The following is a 16309-nucleotide window of genomic DNA, read 5'->3' as shown; positions in this document are numbered from 1 at the left end:
ACTCTCAAGTTGTGGCAGAATCCTAACTCCATGAAAGACACGGAAATAGTTCACTATTATTTTTTTAATGGTCTTAGTCCTGAGGTTCAGTTCATTTAGTCTATTTCTTGTGATCTTTTTAGCATCAGCTCAGCACATCACTCTCCTCCCAACCATTTATAACCTATAATTAAACACAGAAGCAATTTCCCCAGCCAACAGCTTGCCTCTCATTGGATGAGAAAGAAGTGCTACTAAAAGGAAACCAGGCAATGCTGAAATGGGTGACAGGAGTGCACTGAAGCAAGACACCTTCAGAGACTACAGAGAGCGAACATGTGAGAGCACTGACCTTCACATCGCCAGGACAAATACACAAGGCTCCCTCTCAAATATTTGATACTTCCAGATTGAGAAATACAACACAATAAGGCATTTCATTGAGCTACGCAAACACACACACACACACACACACACACACACACAGGTGCAGTTTACATTTCCTGGAGCAATGACTGTGACTGTGACAGTGCTATGAAGACAGATTTCTCTGTATTTACTTCCAGACCTCAAAAGACTGTTTTTATAACAAAATATATTGTTTGCATGTGCTTTATTCGTATATTCATATGTTTACCATCTTACTGACATCATCACAAGAGCAAGTCTTTGGTAGATCCTCACAAGTAAACATTTCTGTTCCTCGCTTGGTGTTTTTCTCACACTTAAGTCACATTGAGTGAAGGTATTGGAGGCTTACTGCAAGGACAAGGTGGCTTTTGGCAGTGCAGGGACTATGACTGGTTCACAGCTAACCTATCCACACACAAAAAGATGATTGTGTGAAATATGGATGGGTTCTGCAGACACTCAGGTTGTGTCTTGTAAATATCTACAGCACCGATACAGTCCTAACATGCATCTTATTTTAATCCTGGTACACTTAGTCAAATATGTGACATCACTCTGTGCCTTCTGGGACACATTCAGTCAACCTAATTTCTATATTAGTCTTCATTTCTTTTCACACAGCTGAGGGTCCTCGGTATGAGTGTGTAACACATGCTTATAAACCTCTGGTTTTCTGGAGAGTGCACAACCGGAAAACAATTCTTCAGTGTTAAAAATGTATTTATTTATTCAGTTATTGTCTAAGCTGAATAGTTTTTTAGGGTTCTTGAGGGTTCGAGCTATTTTTTTTTAAACCAAACCTCTGAAAAAGGGAATTTGACTCACATGAGCTCATGGCAAGCTCATAAGACATTAAAACCGTGTCAATGAAACAATCACAAGGTATCCACACCCTAGAAGATACCCGACTTTATCTTCTGTTCTTCTCTAAATAGGACTGTAATTTCCAGAAAAATAAATATTGTTTTTCTATTATTGTTAAACTGGTTGTTAAACTAGAGAAGAGAGACCATAAACGCATAATGAAACCGTAACTTAAGTTGCAATTCAAGAGAAGCTGTAAAAAAAATACATTTGTTCAACCATATTTGAAGAAATCAAGTTATGTTATCCATCTATAAACATGAAAAAGATGTAGTTGTAGCACAATAAGCAATAACTGGTGAAAGTCTGACCTGTGCTTGGGCAGAGGTATCATTGAGAGCTTTCCTGAGGCCTTGACTTAGTCCCCTTCGCAGGTTTTGCCTCTGAATGCTGTCTAGCCTGTTTCTCCTCACATAGATGGAAACAACTAAGAGACAGACAAAAAGGACAAGACAGGACAGGCAACAGACAAAACAAGTCAGAGCAATAAATTAAAAAAAACCATATCGTTATATTATTTTTCTCTAGGACTTCTCCAAAAAGTACTGTTTACCTGTTTTCACCCACATTCTCTCAGTGATGTTGCACTGCTGTGGTGGAGTCTCTGTGGTAGTGGTGAAAGGTGAGATGAAGACAGCCGTGACCCCCCTGGGAGGGCTCGTTCTTAGGACAGGCGGTGTGAATGTTCTCCTGTTGGACTGAGTCCTGACGGTTGTGGTTTTCCCGGTCGCGAACGTGGTCTGTGGTGTGGTGGTGGTGGTTGACTGCGTAGTGACTCTTAGGGAAGGCGTGGTAGTGGTGGAGTTTTTAGTTTTTGTGGTTGAAGCCGTAGTGGTGGAAAGCTTAACAGAGGCTGTCGTGGTGTCTTGTCGAGGGGTCAGAGGTGATACCTGAGTTGTCCTCTCGGTAGGCCCAGCAGAATGGGTAATTCTGACTGATTGAGAGGGGCTTAAACTAGCCTCTTTTTCTTTGGGGAAAGTGAGTCCAACTGTTTTGGAAGTTCCAGCGGTTAATTCATCCGTCTCTGCTTCTGTAAGAACAAATGTCTCAGTCACTACCGGTGAGCGATTAGAATCTAATAATGAGATCAAACTTGGTGATGATGATGGAAATGAAGATTGCTCAAGATTTAGAGAGACGGCTAACGATGCAGTGCCTTCATCCATGGTTGCTTTTCTTGTGGTGGGTCTTATGTATGAGAATGAAGATGGCGATGAAAATGATGATGATGATGATGATGATGATGATGATGATGATGATGATGATGATGGGTAAGAAGGGAAGGATGAAATCAGGTCAGCTGGGAAGGTTGATGCCTTCAGGATGGAATCAGTTGTCTTACTCTTGCTGTCAGTATCAGAGATACTATGCACAGGGCTATTTGAAAGTGTGACAGCAGAATCAAATGCAGATTCAAGAGAGGGAACAGCTGTCAGCGAGGGGCTGTTCCTGGTCTTATATATCAATTCAACATGAGCAGCTTGGGAAAATGCTGCAGAATCAGTAGTTATATGAGACAGGGGCAAAAAAACATCTTGCTCTACATTAAAAGCCACAGATGACCTAAAATTAGCTGGGGACAAGCTCCATTCCTTATAGTCGGAAGTTGCAAAAGATGGATAGTCACCAGTTGGATGAGCTGGATATGGATCACTGGCAACAGCTGTTGAATCAGCAGAATTCAGCATGTACGCATTACGCTCTTGTCCATCTTCCAGCTTTGGATTTTGAAATGAGGGACCAACTGTTGGTAAATTAGATTTTACCCTATCAAAGGTTATAGATGTGCTTTCTAATTTAAAGCCACTGCTTTCAAGAGCCATAGGCTTGGTGGTTTTCCAGTCTGTATATGGTGCCATTAGTTTTGTGCCCAAGCTGAAAATAGCACTCCATGTCTCCATGCTGTTTTGTCCATCACTGGAGGAAGTAGTTACAGCAGGGGAAACATCTGAGGGCATGTTCGTTTCTCTGTCCAGGTGAAAATTAGATTTATTGCTATTCACACTAGTGATTGGTCCCTGAGAGTGAGAAAAAGAGTTTGTTGTTTGTGTTAAGGTCATTTCGGACAGTTCATTATGACCCACCAATGTCACATTGTCTCTGTGAAAAACTCTCATAAGAGGTTCAGCTGTTACTGGTAAAAAGGGGATTTCAGTAGAGATTTTTCCAGAACCTGCAGACCCTTTAGTCAGCATGAAAAAATCTGTTTTAGTCCCGAGAGATGGGAAGCGTGTTGCGAACACTGATGGAGTTTCTTTCTTGTAAAACACAGCATCACTGATCAGAGAAGATTCATTGTTTCCATTGAATACAGGAGAACCTTGCAATACTTTACTATTTTCTGCTCTTGTGTGGATCTCAGTCATGCCCTCTGATTTTATATGAGCAGAGGTTTCATCAGAGGACACCACTGTCTCTTCAGATTTTTTAGAAGTTAAACTAAGTGTATACAATTTATGGAAAAAATCAGGCAAAGGCCTTGTTTGAAGAGGTCTTTCTGAGGGAATTATTTGCGGTGATGAAACAAATTTGGGTTGGTTTGCAAAATATATCGCACTTCTGGAAGATAGCTCATCTATATTATTATAGTTCGGGTTGTACGTAGGCTGATTGAGGTGTGAATGGCTTCTGGTTTTATAAATTATGTCATTTGCAGATCCTGAAAGAGATTCTATCTTATTGCTAGAAAATAAAGTTTTTGAGGTTGTGTAATCTATGTACAAGTGAGTTATGCCCTTGGAAGACCCAGTTACAGATTCCTGAATATTTCTGGGTCTCAAATTGAACAAATCTGACTCCAGTGCAGACGATGTTGTTCCTGTTCTGGTGCTCAAACTGGGGATAGAACGAATAGTGGAATCAGGTTTCAGCTGTGTGAGTGAAAGTGAGTTATTCAGGTGAGCATGAGTGGAAACAGATCTGAGCTCTGCTGCCGTTATCTCTCCCTGGTTGTAAATTACATCAGTGGCAGGGACTCTGGGACTGCTGTGACCCGCTGCGATCAGTAAATCACCAGGATTAGATACATGCTCTGAGGACATCATGCCAGAGTGGCTACCTGTTAGCTTGGTGATTGCAGCTTCAGAGAGCGTCACTTTACCTGGTGGAGTCTCCAAGGAAACTGTAAAAAATGATTCACCTGGTGTGATCGCCATTACTGGTGACACAGTGGGAGTCCCAACATGCGAGCTGAGTGATGACATGACGGCATGACCTTCATGAATAAAAGTGTGACTTTCTCCTGCTGTCTTAACTTCCTCTTCCATGTATGCCGTTTGGTTTAGAAGCCACTGTGTGATATGACTAGAAATTGAGTAGCCTTTAGGATGGGCAGACAGCAGTGCTGATGTGGGATTTTGTGAAGCTCCCTGCTGCCTTTGAACAGTTTGACTCTCCAGTTTAGAGGGAAATGAGGCGTTCATTTCAAGATTATTGGCGGGTACAAAGTTCATACCTGGATTTTGCATTTGAGTAGGTCTGTACAAAATTTTTAAAAGATTTTGACTATAGTTAGGAGTAGAGTATAGTGTATATGTGCTGGTAGCTGGTGTCTGGATTTCTTTGGGTGTTGCAATTCTAGTGTATAATTCACTCACTGGGTAGATTCTGTCCACTGATGAATGTGTTGTTACTTTATTGCCTTTATCAATGCTGGTTTCACTTGAAGAGTGTGGCCGTTTGCTTGTTTTGCTTTGTCTCTCCTGTCTTACAGATTGCAGGTCAGCAAGTGACTGAGTGGTGGACTGCGGGAATGTTAAACTGTCTGACCAACCCTGAGACCTTGCTGATAACGCTGCTGTTTCTGTCTGAAGGGCTTTGTCTATCCACTCAGTGGAAGGTGACAGGAAAAATGAGGGCACGGAGGATGAAAGCACAGACAGTGTGGATGGAGATGGAGAAGACATTATTGGTGTCAACTCTGTTGATGATGGAAACAATGATACAATGTTGTTTCCGTTTGTGAAGGATACACGTGACAGCCTGGATACAGTGTAACCAGCAGTCTGAGGCGGTGTTGCGTGTTTTTGAGACATGCTAAAAGTCAAACCTGAGCTGGCTCCCACATGTGACGATGAGGAGGACATGTCTGAGCCCTGGCTGGAATTACGTGAAGGCCATTGGGTGGTATGGATCTCATCCCTGGTGATAGTTGGCAAGGTTCTACTTTGATCAAGGCTCACTGGATGTTTGACAGTTCCTGCCATCATGGTTAAGACAGAAGAAAAAGCAGGCTGCCCCGATAAGCCCTCCGCATCAGTGTCTGAGTGACTGTCTGAATGGACAACTGGGAAAGGCACCTCCTCAGCCACTGACAGGTCAGCCGATGGGTGAGCAGGAACGCCTGTGACTGCTGGGTCGCTCGGTAAAGGTGAGGAGCCTGAGGCATCGTAGGTGGATTTTTCTGTTATGAGGGCATAAGAGGGAAAGATGGTTCAGTAAGTTACAAACAAAACAGATTCTTGTTCTGCATACCCATGCACATCAGTAAATCAGCAACAAACAAATACACTGAGATTTCTACCGCAGTCATGGAGTTATGAATTCATCAAAGCTAACTTCTTAGAAGCCTTCAAGTTTGCAGTTAAAATGTTAATAAATCATTAATGAATTGATGTTGGTCCAGATGCTCTCCTGTTCTTTCTGCTGTCCAACAGTCAGTTGGAGATTAATTAATGAGCTATCGAAAAACATAAAGCAGGACAAGGTTAAAGGTAAAAGCAGTGGTACGGAATAACACATTTCTGAATTTTTAAGCCCTAGAACCTGTATGAAATGCCATGCTGATGCCCTGTCCTATTAAATGACAGTGTGAAAAATCAGACTGCCACTGCATTGTGCGTACTCATTCAGCCTGCATGTCAGCACAGTATTACTTTTCTGTAAACAAGACCGATGAGGCCATTACATAGAGACTGGTATGTCTCACTGTCACACAGGATCAAACAAAGCACATGTGCAAATGGATGTTGCTGTCAGTGGTAATTGTGATATTTTGGATAAGCTATCATTTTAAAAAAAGAAAAGAAATAATACTTTCAGTGTACAATCTCTTAAGATTGTGAGAATTATCACAAATACTACTTAGTTAGAGGAATTATAATGATAGGTTTCTAATAGTCTCAGACAATATACCAAGGGCAAACATGTATTCCCAAAATAGAGGAAAAGGCACAGTCTTCAAAGTGGAACAAATTGAATTACTCAAGAGATAGCAACCATGTTCTAAAGTACAGCAAAGATTATGGCACGCCTAAAAAACCACTTTGGACTTATTGTTACTGTGTTTTGTGCCTTTGCAGAAATTACATCTCAGTAAAAGAAAGAGAGAGGCAGCTGGAGAATATTAGCTATCATCAAGATGCTGGAGGTCATTAATGTGCTGAAGCTGAGCTGTTTCTCATCCGTTCCTGTCCCTACCACTTCTTTTATTCACGGCACATCGTCAACACATCCATACAGGGATTATTTTATCCATTTATGAAGCTTAGCATTCCTGTCACATCTTCCACCCCCTCAACATGCTTGCCTTGCTAAAGTTCATCTAACTAGCAAACCCCTTAGTGTCTGAGAGACATGGACAGAAGACGGAGTTCTGGGGACTGTTTTGACATACCCGAGTACTCAGAAAAGCAAAAAAGATACTCAAATAGCGTCAATGTTATTTTGCCAGATCTATTTTTCAATTTCATTTCTTTTAATAAATACATACTTGAGGATAGAATAAAATATAAGATAAGTGTCCAGCACATTCTGTGAGGCCTTTGAGTCTATTTCTTTTTTTTTGTACAACACATAACGATTAGCCTAAGGCGGTGTGTACTAACACAGCTGGGACTGAAAACACTTTTTTTCTATCAGTAGAATTACAGAATAAATGAGAACTGTAATAGAATTTAATACCCGTGCATTTAGCAAAAGTTCCAGGTTTATAACTGTGAATGTAGCCTTAAATGTCACCAATATCCCAGAGAACTGGCATAATGCTTTTTATAATTTGTTTTCAGAGAAGTAAATCACAGAATTTTATTATCTGCCAGTATTAGTTCCTTAAACACAGCCCCCTCATCCTGTATTTGTGATCCCACTTAATTCCTTTTCTCCAATAAATCTGTAACATGGTAAAATGTGATTAGTGAAACTGCTATACAGCAATTTTTAATCCATTCTTGAAATCCAGTGATACAAAAGAGTGGAAATAAGGTAATTGCTCTCATCTATTCACAAAGGAGTTTAACAAAATAAAGGATATCTGACCTTCCTTAAGGCTACTAAAAGGTCAGAGATACTACCTTCCATTCTTCCATCCTATCCTCTACCCCCCATCCTCAATCCCACAGTTAGCAAGCCAACTTCTTTTGTTTCATGGGATGGATGCCAGTCCAAGTGAAGGTGTAAGTTCCACCTGTGGTTTGCCACCTGCTCCGATGGAGCTGAGCATATGGAAGGATTTTTAACAATGGACCACAGAGGACAATACTTGCAGATAAAAGCTGAGAGGAAATGTGAAAGTATAATAAAAAGGGTGGGCTATGAAAGTGTATATAGCAGTGGGAGAAGAAGAAAATGATGACATTTTAGGTCATTTGGAAGAAAAACTGTAACTGCCTTTAAGTCTACAGACTGTTCACACCATCAGGCATCTGTCTCAAAAAACAGAAAATATCAATCAATCAGTGTAAAAAATGAAGATTTGCATCTTGACCAAAACTAGAACAATTCAAATGGGTTATAAATGCAAAGCGGGTGTTTGATTGTTTAGGTTACTTAAGTAAAATGACACTGTATCGACAAAACAGGTTATGATTTTAACATTGTTGCAATTGAAAGACTAAAAATGATCCAGTTAAGATTAAAAAAAAGATGGAATGTGAACGTGTAAAAGACATCAATCATTAATTACATTTTGCAACAACTTCTTATTTTGGATGTCAGTCTGAAAGACACCAAGTACACGTTTTGGAAATGTGTATAAGAATATACGCCACACACCTGCGATGATACCATGTGAATGGTGCAGCCATAAAAACACTGTGTTGGGTTTACTTATTTAGCTCAGTATCATGTAGTTTAAACAAAGAGCTGGAATTTGTTGAAATACACAGTATATGATTTGTGCAAGGGAATTATTAGGCAGTATAGAGTCAGTTTCTAAAAACATGAACTAATCATGGTTTAGTAACAGCATTAGAGCCTTCTGCAAGAAGTCAAAACTACAGACATGTGTGATAAATAAAATGTTTAACTATTAGTCAAAAGACAGCTAAACATACCTGACTTAGCTCTTAAACCTTTGACAAGCCACACGTTCAAACCACAGACATCAAATCCAGACTTTTCCTCTCTTCAGCCAACACTATCTTTGAGCTACCAGGACATAGACATGACACTGCTGGGCTCCTGGTGTTGCACTCATATTATACATTGCTTCCCCTTTTGCTTTAAGCTGTTTTTGTTCTCTTATGTGTAGAAAATGGTAAACAAGTGAGTGTAATTCAATAGTGAACTGGATGGAGGCCTGGGAGCATAGAAACCAATTTGAGAAGCCTGGCCAACTCCTGCCGAGGAAGTGCCTCTTACATTTTTGGCTGTCTATGACAGGAAACAGCATATAGAACTGCTCTGAGCTGTTGTTCTTTTTAAATTATAAAAAATGGATCTATTTCACATACTGTCGCTGTTTTTCTCTCTGTGGAGGTATCATGCTTGTGCAGGGCTGGAAGACGAGTAGAAGGAGCATTTGGCAGTGATGCCAAGCACTGCTGTGGTGGCAGTGTGGATGCGAGGGAGAATGTCACACACCCAGCTCTGTCTTTTTTTTTTTTCATGGGGTGCAAACAGCGCAGCAGGATGATACATGCCTCATCTGTCTGGAACAGAACCCAGTGGACACTTAACTCTGCAGCCACGCAGAGATGCGTACAGTGTACTAAAAGAGATGTTCGTTCACTCAGTCATGAACTTGAACAAAGTCTTTATCGTTTGCTTTTGGTTCTTTTTTACTCTTTGTTGGTTTGGTCATTTAAAAATAGTTCAGGATAGACCCAAGTACCAAGAGTTGGTTTGTGTTGTGAATTTTGATTTAAATTATGTACCTTATTTAAACAATAACAAACATATTCTTCTATTTACTAGGGTAAAACAATACTTTTTTATACTAAAATTGTGAAAATGCAGTGGGTTCTTTTTTGCATGAGAAAGGTTGGTCAGAAAAAATTGATACTTGGATACTCATTAATGCAAAAAATTGTTGTCATATTATATATTAATTAGACACGCATTTGCATAGGAGCTCATTTCCAGTGCTGAGAAAAATGTTTGACATGCGTAAGTCTAAGTTTTGGATTATTATGTTGAAATTTCAGGTTATTGTCTCAAAATTTTGAGTTCGATATCTCAAAATTTTGACTTACTAACTTAATTAGGGTTAGGGTTTGACACTTACTAATTCAAAATGCTGAAAAAATAACCCAAAGTCAACAACAACAAAAAAACCCTTGAAAACTGAATTAAGTTGACATTTTTAGATAACCAGATTTTAAACTACCGATGGTTAAAAAAAGGTTTTTAGTGGCAGAAACAAGCTTCTATAAATTTACAACATTCATGCCCTGATGAACCCATCAATGATGGTGATCAAGGATGGTGATGCATCCTCACTGGATGCATCACCACCTGGTATGGCAACAGCACCGCCTACAACTGCAAAGCTCTCCAGCGAGTAGTGCGGTGCTCTGAACGGATAATTGGAGGTGAGCTTCCCTCCCTCCAAGACATCTACAGGAAGCGGTGCCTGAGGAAAGCGGGGAGGATCATCAAGGACTCCAGTCACCCCAGCCATAAACTGTTCAGACTGCTTCCATCAGGAAGGAGGTTCTGCAGCATCCGGTCCCGTACCAGCAGACTGAGAGACAGCTTCTTCCACCAGGCCATCAGACTGCTGAACACGTCATAGACACCTCAGCTTCACTACTGGAACTTCAACATTATGCACTCCACACTGTATATAAATGCCACTTGTTTTGCACATATTCAACTCTGTATATTTTATATATTTTATTATTATTATTATTATTTTATTTTATTTTTTTACTATTTAATTTGTAAAAATGTGTATACATACACACACACACACACACACACACACACACACGTAGGAAAATATTTAGTATACACATCCAGAAATGCATACACTATTATATATTGTACATATATTTATTAGTTTCAGGTTGGCCATTCTTGTATTTTGCTCGTTTGTGTTGTTGTGTTTGCACATCTCTGTTGCTTGTGGGGCTCGCACACAAGAATTTCACTCGCATGTGCTGTGCCAGTGTGCCTGCACATGTGATGTGACAATAAAAAGTGATTTGATTTGATTTGATTTGAAAGAGCGACTAGTCGTTCAATATCTTGCCCAAAGACTGGAGCAGTCAGGGCTCAAACCACCAACCTTGCCATTAGCAGGTGACCTGCCCTACTTCCTGAGCTACAGCCACCCAGTTTTGTACATGCTGATTTTGTAGCCTTTTTGCCACATACCACACATAAAAAAAACAGATATAGCCACTGTCACCAACTGGGCCGCAGAATCTTGCTGTGAAGTCTCAATTTGAGCATCTCGGTTTGTAGAAACTAGGCATCATATGTGTGACTGACACTGCATGATCATTTGGTAGCTATTTGTCATTCACCAGGCAGGTAGCCATCCATTTAACACTAAATGTGACCACAGTTTACTAAATAAGTTACAGTCAAGTGTTAGGTATGATTTAAACTCCATAATTGAGACCATTAATTATTTTTAAAATGTATTCTACTACTTTGTTTAGCAACCAAAGAAGTCACCACCTGACTGACACCACCAGTTGAAAGGAATCTATTTTTAAGTGCAATAGTAATGTTCACTTAGTGCATCCATCCACCTATAGTGCTTTTTGCACTTTTTTGATTAATGTTTTTGCATAAATCTTATTTGTTTAGAAAAAATCCACTGGCCCAATCACTGTCCCTTTTTTCCACTGATGAAGTCCTCAGAGGAGAAAAACTATCTCCTGACAATGCCCTGACTCAGGAGAAGCTGAGCTCTCTCTAGCCACCTATTTTTTTTTCTATTTCCTCTCTTCTCCTTCTCTTCACTTCCTCTCTCTGTCCCTCCAGATGAAAGTCAGCCTTTCTACTGACGCTGAGGCTCTTCAGCTTTTTCAGCCTGACATGTCAACACACTGACTTCTGTCCTGATGTAGCTCAGAACACTGTAGTCATGGCTTATGTTGTTGCAGTCTGTCTGCTCATATTACTGCTTACAAAGGCTGTCCTTGTCCCCGCGTCTGAGTTTAACCCACCCCATTTAGGTTTGACATTAGATGCTGTAAGATTAGAAAAATCTGATTGTTATGAGTTGTCCTGATTTTTGAAGATACGAAAAGGTACACAGGATCGGTTTGGAAAATGTAAAAGAAAAAACAATTTGAGAAGCCGTCACAATCACTTTGGGGTATCATAAGAGACTAAAACAGTGCTGTTACATTGTAGTCTTTAATTAGCCCAACACTAATTAATTCCTCCCAGTATCTGCATCGCTATATGGCGTATTGGGATAATGTTCCTATTGAGTGTCTCTATGTTTGTCTCGGCCAGCGCTGGCTTAGTACAACACACCAGAGTGCAATAATTCATGGCTTTTAGCAAGCTTTTGGAAGGTGACAGGGGACACATTCTCTCCACTCTCACATGAGAGATCATATATCTGCTTGCTCAGACCCTCTGGCAAAAAAACAGAGTAACTGAATCCAAAATTAACTGATTTCTATGGCTCATTATGTAAATTCGGAAATCAAGGTGCTGCTTCAGCAAATACGTGAAAAAGCGCAGCACATTACTCTTGATAGATTTACCTATGCCTTCATTACTAGTGCAAAGGACTTTTTGAGAAATGTTTGACCTAAATATTTATTAATTAAATTAAATATTTATTTAATAATTTTCGTCTACTGTAAAATTTAGGAGCATCCTGTCGCAAAAAACTACTCAAGATATTTGATACTTCTAGGCTAGATTGCTGTATTTCACTGTGTGATGTCCCATGGTCTGATGTCCTCACGCAGAAGCAGGGCAGCCACCAGCTGTTGCAGGTGGCTGCCCTGCTTCTGCATGAGGTCTCTTCCTGTTAAAAAGGGAGTTTGTCCTCCTCACAGTCTCCAAATCTTGTTCATCTTCCTTTTAGAACTGATTATTGTACAGATTACAGTGTACAAACACTTTAATTCATTAATTACACCTATCTAAGACAAGGTTAGATGGTTATGGTTAGATGCCTGTTGCCTCCAAAAATTCTTTAATTCTTTGTGACATAGATTCCAAAAAGTGCTTGAAACATTCCTCAGAGATTTTAGTCAATATTGATACGATAGCATCACACAGTTGTTGTATTTTGTCAGCTGCACATCTGCCACTTATCCTCTTATTTTCTCTTTCTCTCACATTGCCAATACCTTACATTGGGTGGTGGTCTATTAAAATGATTGAGCATTGAATGTACACACCAGCACTTCTACACCTTCAACTGTGCTTTCATGTTATCTGAAAAAAAAAGACAAGCCAACAGAAAGCTCCTTTCAACCCAAACTCTACCAAGCTCTACATGCAAATAAGAAAAAATCCTTTTAGAAAAAAAGGAAATTATAGGTTGAATTTTATTTTTTGGAAAAAAGTGTTTTTGGAAATAGTCTTTTTAAATCATTTATGTTTTGCGAGAACAAAAGGCAGACAATCTGATCTTTAGAAGTAGGCATAAAGTCACATCAGTCATCTGTACCACTGCTAGTGCGTAGTGAATGACTGCATTTTAGTTAGTTTGATTTTCTTTCTTGTTTTTGTTGCTACTTTCACATTGCATTATGTTTTGTTTGTTTTTTTATATTATGACAAATTTTTGAGTATGTATAGGCTGCAAAAACTATAGTCATCATGACCTTGAGTTGACTTTCCCAAAAGTAAAAAGTAACTAAGCTAGTGTTGGTGTGCTTGTCTTATTTCCAAAAATGTGACTTCACTGATTTATCAGAAACCAAAAACATTTGTTTTGTTTTTTAAGAAGAAGGAATTGTATCAAACCAAAGTGTTCATCTCCTGGGAACATACATTTCAGAGCAGGCGAGGGTACAAGTGTAGGAGTTGAGCTGCATGCTGGGGGCTATGACGGGCCAGGAGCCATTACAGGCTGTCATCAGATAGTGACGCGGCAGCTGACTGCATATGAGTGAAGATGAAGGTTCCTTCTAAGGTATGCAATTGTACCACTTAATTTAAAAGCATCCATTCATCCAGCCATCCATTCTAAACAACCTTAGATGGCCCACAGTGTAAGATTAAAAGCTTAAGAAAGGCATAGAAATAGAAAATTATGGGCCTCCTTTGCTAAACTGGAGTGAAGTCACTAGTCAGCTTTCCCTTTATACTATATACTTGCACAATCTGTTCATTATTGTGTTCATTGTGTTCATATTCATTTTGGTTCTTCATATAGACAGTTTAACATGTGGGCAACTAATCCGAGTTTTATCTTCTGTTTAAACATAAGTAAATGAATTGATTTAATCAAGATTTTCTTGTTTGATTGCTTTGTTGTTATCATCCCCCCCCCCCCCCCCCTTTTTGAGTGGGGAAACAAAGAGATCTTAATGAAAAATTATTTTTGAAGCCTTGTAGCTTTATTATATTTTCTTTTTAATTTGATTGCACACAACAGATAAACAACAGCAACCAAATGTAATCCTATTTGACAGCAGACCAATAGCCATCTACAAGGTTGACATCATCCAATAGATTTTATGATCCCCATTCAAAACTATATTTAAATAAATGTACAATTCACCACATCCTTGCTAACAATAAAAAAGGCCCCACAAAGGTCTACAAAATATATCAGAATCAACATCTGCTTGCAGGATGGCCTCTCTAAGTATAGCTGTGGCCTGAAGTCTGCTATTTAAAAGACCATAACATCACAGCAGGTAAAGTTCAGCTTGGTCACCCGTGTCACCCTCTACTACTCTATTCTGGTTTTGCTGTAGAGGAGATCACAAGTTCCTGCACTCACTATTTAATTGGGTCCTCAGAGAGACTTCAGAGGAAGTCAAAGCTTGTCCTGCAAAGTGATAGAGCAGTGAATTTACCTGCTGTATCTTATATACCCTGCACTAAACCCCAGCACAACAATATCTCATTGTTCCAGTAGCAAAAAGGCCTGCCTTTCTGAACATGTCTAGATTACAGTCAAATCAGTTCTGCCTCTATGATTTAATTACCTGGAGTAACAATTTAGAAAAATTCATTACATTTTTTCAGTGAACTCTGTTCATTTTTCTCAAATCTTGCTAAATGCTGAAACCTGCTGTCCTCCCTTGGCATGTCTTTGCAAGTAATTGTGTTTTGCAAAGCATGAAAAAGGATGAGCAGATATTTAAAAAGAAAAAAGTAATAGTATATGTATAAACGTCAACCTCCTCTAAGCATTTCCTCCATGTGTGCTAAAGGCAAAAATCCTTTCTCTCTGGTTTTTCAGTTTACTAATGCATAAATCGAATCCCCAAAGAACACAATTAACCTCTAAAAGGTCTCATTTGTTTATAGTATAAATACTCATTAACCTAAACAACTTCATTCACGGTAAATTGTCAGACAAGCCGTCTTGTCTCTGAAGTTTTAACATCAACGTAATTAATTGCAGTAATGGTGACTCTGATTCTGTCGCAGCCATAATTCATGCTTTCCATGTCAAACCAACTTGGCTCTCAAGCGTATTAACATAAACACAAAAGCAAAAGCTGAATATTTACAAGGCTCTTAAGTGACATAACAAAGACACTGCACAGACTTGACCTTGATCATACACATGGGATGGTGAAGCCACTCAACCAAAGACCAAAATTTTCATGCTGTTTCATATAATTGGGTCAGGTTTGGATTTACTGAGGAAAACTACAATTTAAAGGTAGAGAACACTAGAACTGATAATATATCCCCAAAGCAACAACACTAGAACTGTCTTATGAATCCTTTTGATTTCCAAATCAGTGATCTATAAGACCTATAAGAGCAGATGTGTGGACTCTGATACCATTTCTTGACCACAGGGCTGCAGAGGTTAGCCGTAGCATGAGGATGATAGAGGGAAGAGGACAATGAGGGATAACAAGGTAGGATAAGCCTGTTAAGCCTTTGGGATTCCCTCTAAATCCACACTGGAGTCAAGCACAAGAATGTCAAATCTATGTAATGCAATCACAATGCTCTATAATCTGGGGTCACTGCAGCAACAGTCCCCAAAGTCACTGGCTCATGTTGATTCTGTTTTGGGAAGGGATTCTATGGGATTCTATGGGATTCTATGGGATTTGGAAATTCAAGTTTCCAACTGTTATTAATGGACAATGTGTATTTCCAGAGGGAAGGCACTCAAAAATACTTAATAAAAATCTAAAGAAGAATTTGTTAATAGCAAACATGGCGGTCATCTTGCTTCTGCTACCACAGAGGCAACCAAAGCTGAACTGAGGAACATGTAAGCCAGTCATCTTGTTACAGAGACAAATGCACATGAGTAGGAAATGCAAATACGTGTATAAAAGTGTAAGGAGCTTCTTTCCAAGCTCCTTAGACTACAATGACCTGGATGACTGAGAACCTTCACAGACAAGTGTATAAAAAGCATTTCTTCATGTGATCTGAATATGCAAGAGATGTTGAATCTAGATTAAGATCTCATTTTTACACTGAACTTTTGAAGAATTTTTTATTCACACTAGAGTACATGAAATCTCTGTTTGCCCACAAATCCCCGCTGCATGATCAGGGTTTGTGTGGCCAAAATCACAGGCACATCTATGCCTCCGAAGTTTCTTATTTATATCAGAAATTGTGATGTCATCATGATGCTTAGCAATCACTTTTGAATGGGTTACAACGAGGCATTTGTAGCCTTTATGTGCTTAAAACACCTTATAAAGGTGATGATAGGATTTTAATTTAATAACGTATTATACCGTAAATACTTGAA

The 16309-nt window shown here is 39.3% G+C and overlaps 1 protein-coding gene across 4 annotated transcripts in view; it reads right to left on the bottom strand.

The window, feature by feature from the left end:
- kiaa1549lb (KIAA1549-like b) overlaps window positions 1-16309 on the bottom strand; it is a 65812-nt gene that overhangs the window by 28298 nt on the left and 21205 nt on the right. For 3 of the 4 annotated variants that reach the window (XM_085452867.1, XM_085452864.1, XM_085452865.1), the window contains exons 2-4: window positions 5303-5656; window positions 1808-2284; window positions 1566-1681 (exon numbers count right to left, since the gene is read on the bottom strand). In XM_085452867.1, coding sequence (XP_085308993.1) covers window positions 1566-1681; window positions 1808-2284; window positions 5303-5656 — 947 coding nt within the window. Of the gene's footprint in view, window positions 1-1565; window positions 1682-1807; window positions 5183-5302; window positions 5657-16309 lie in introns of those variants that run through there. The other variant, XM_085452863.1, reaches the window with a different exon arrangement.

This window comes from Copadichromis virginalis, linkage group LG1, assembly GCF_057382275.1.
Source record: "Copadichromis virginalis isolate Kocher_CV1m ecotype Utaka linkage group LG1, C_Virginalis_male_GT1.1, whole genome shotgun sequence".
Lineage (NCBI taxonomy): Eukaryota > Metazoa > Chordata > Actinopteri > Cichliformes > Cichlidae > Copadichromis > Copadichromis virginalis.
The sequence above is the reverse complement of the archived record's forward strand: the minus strand, read 5'-3'. Positions and strand labels throughout refer to the sequence as shown.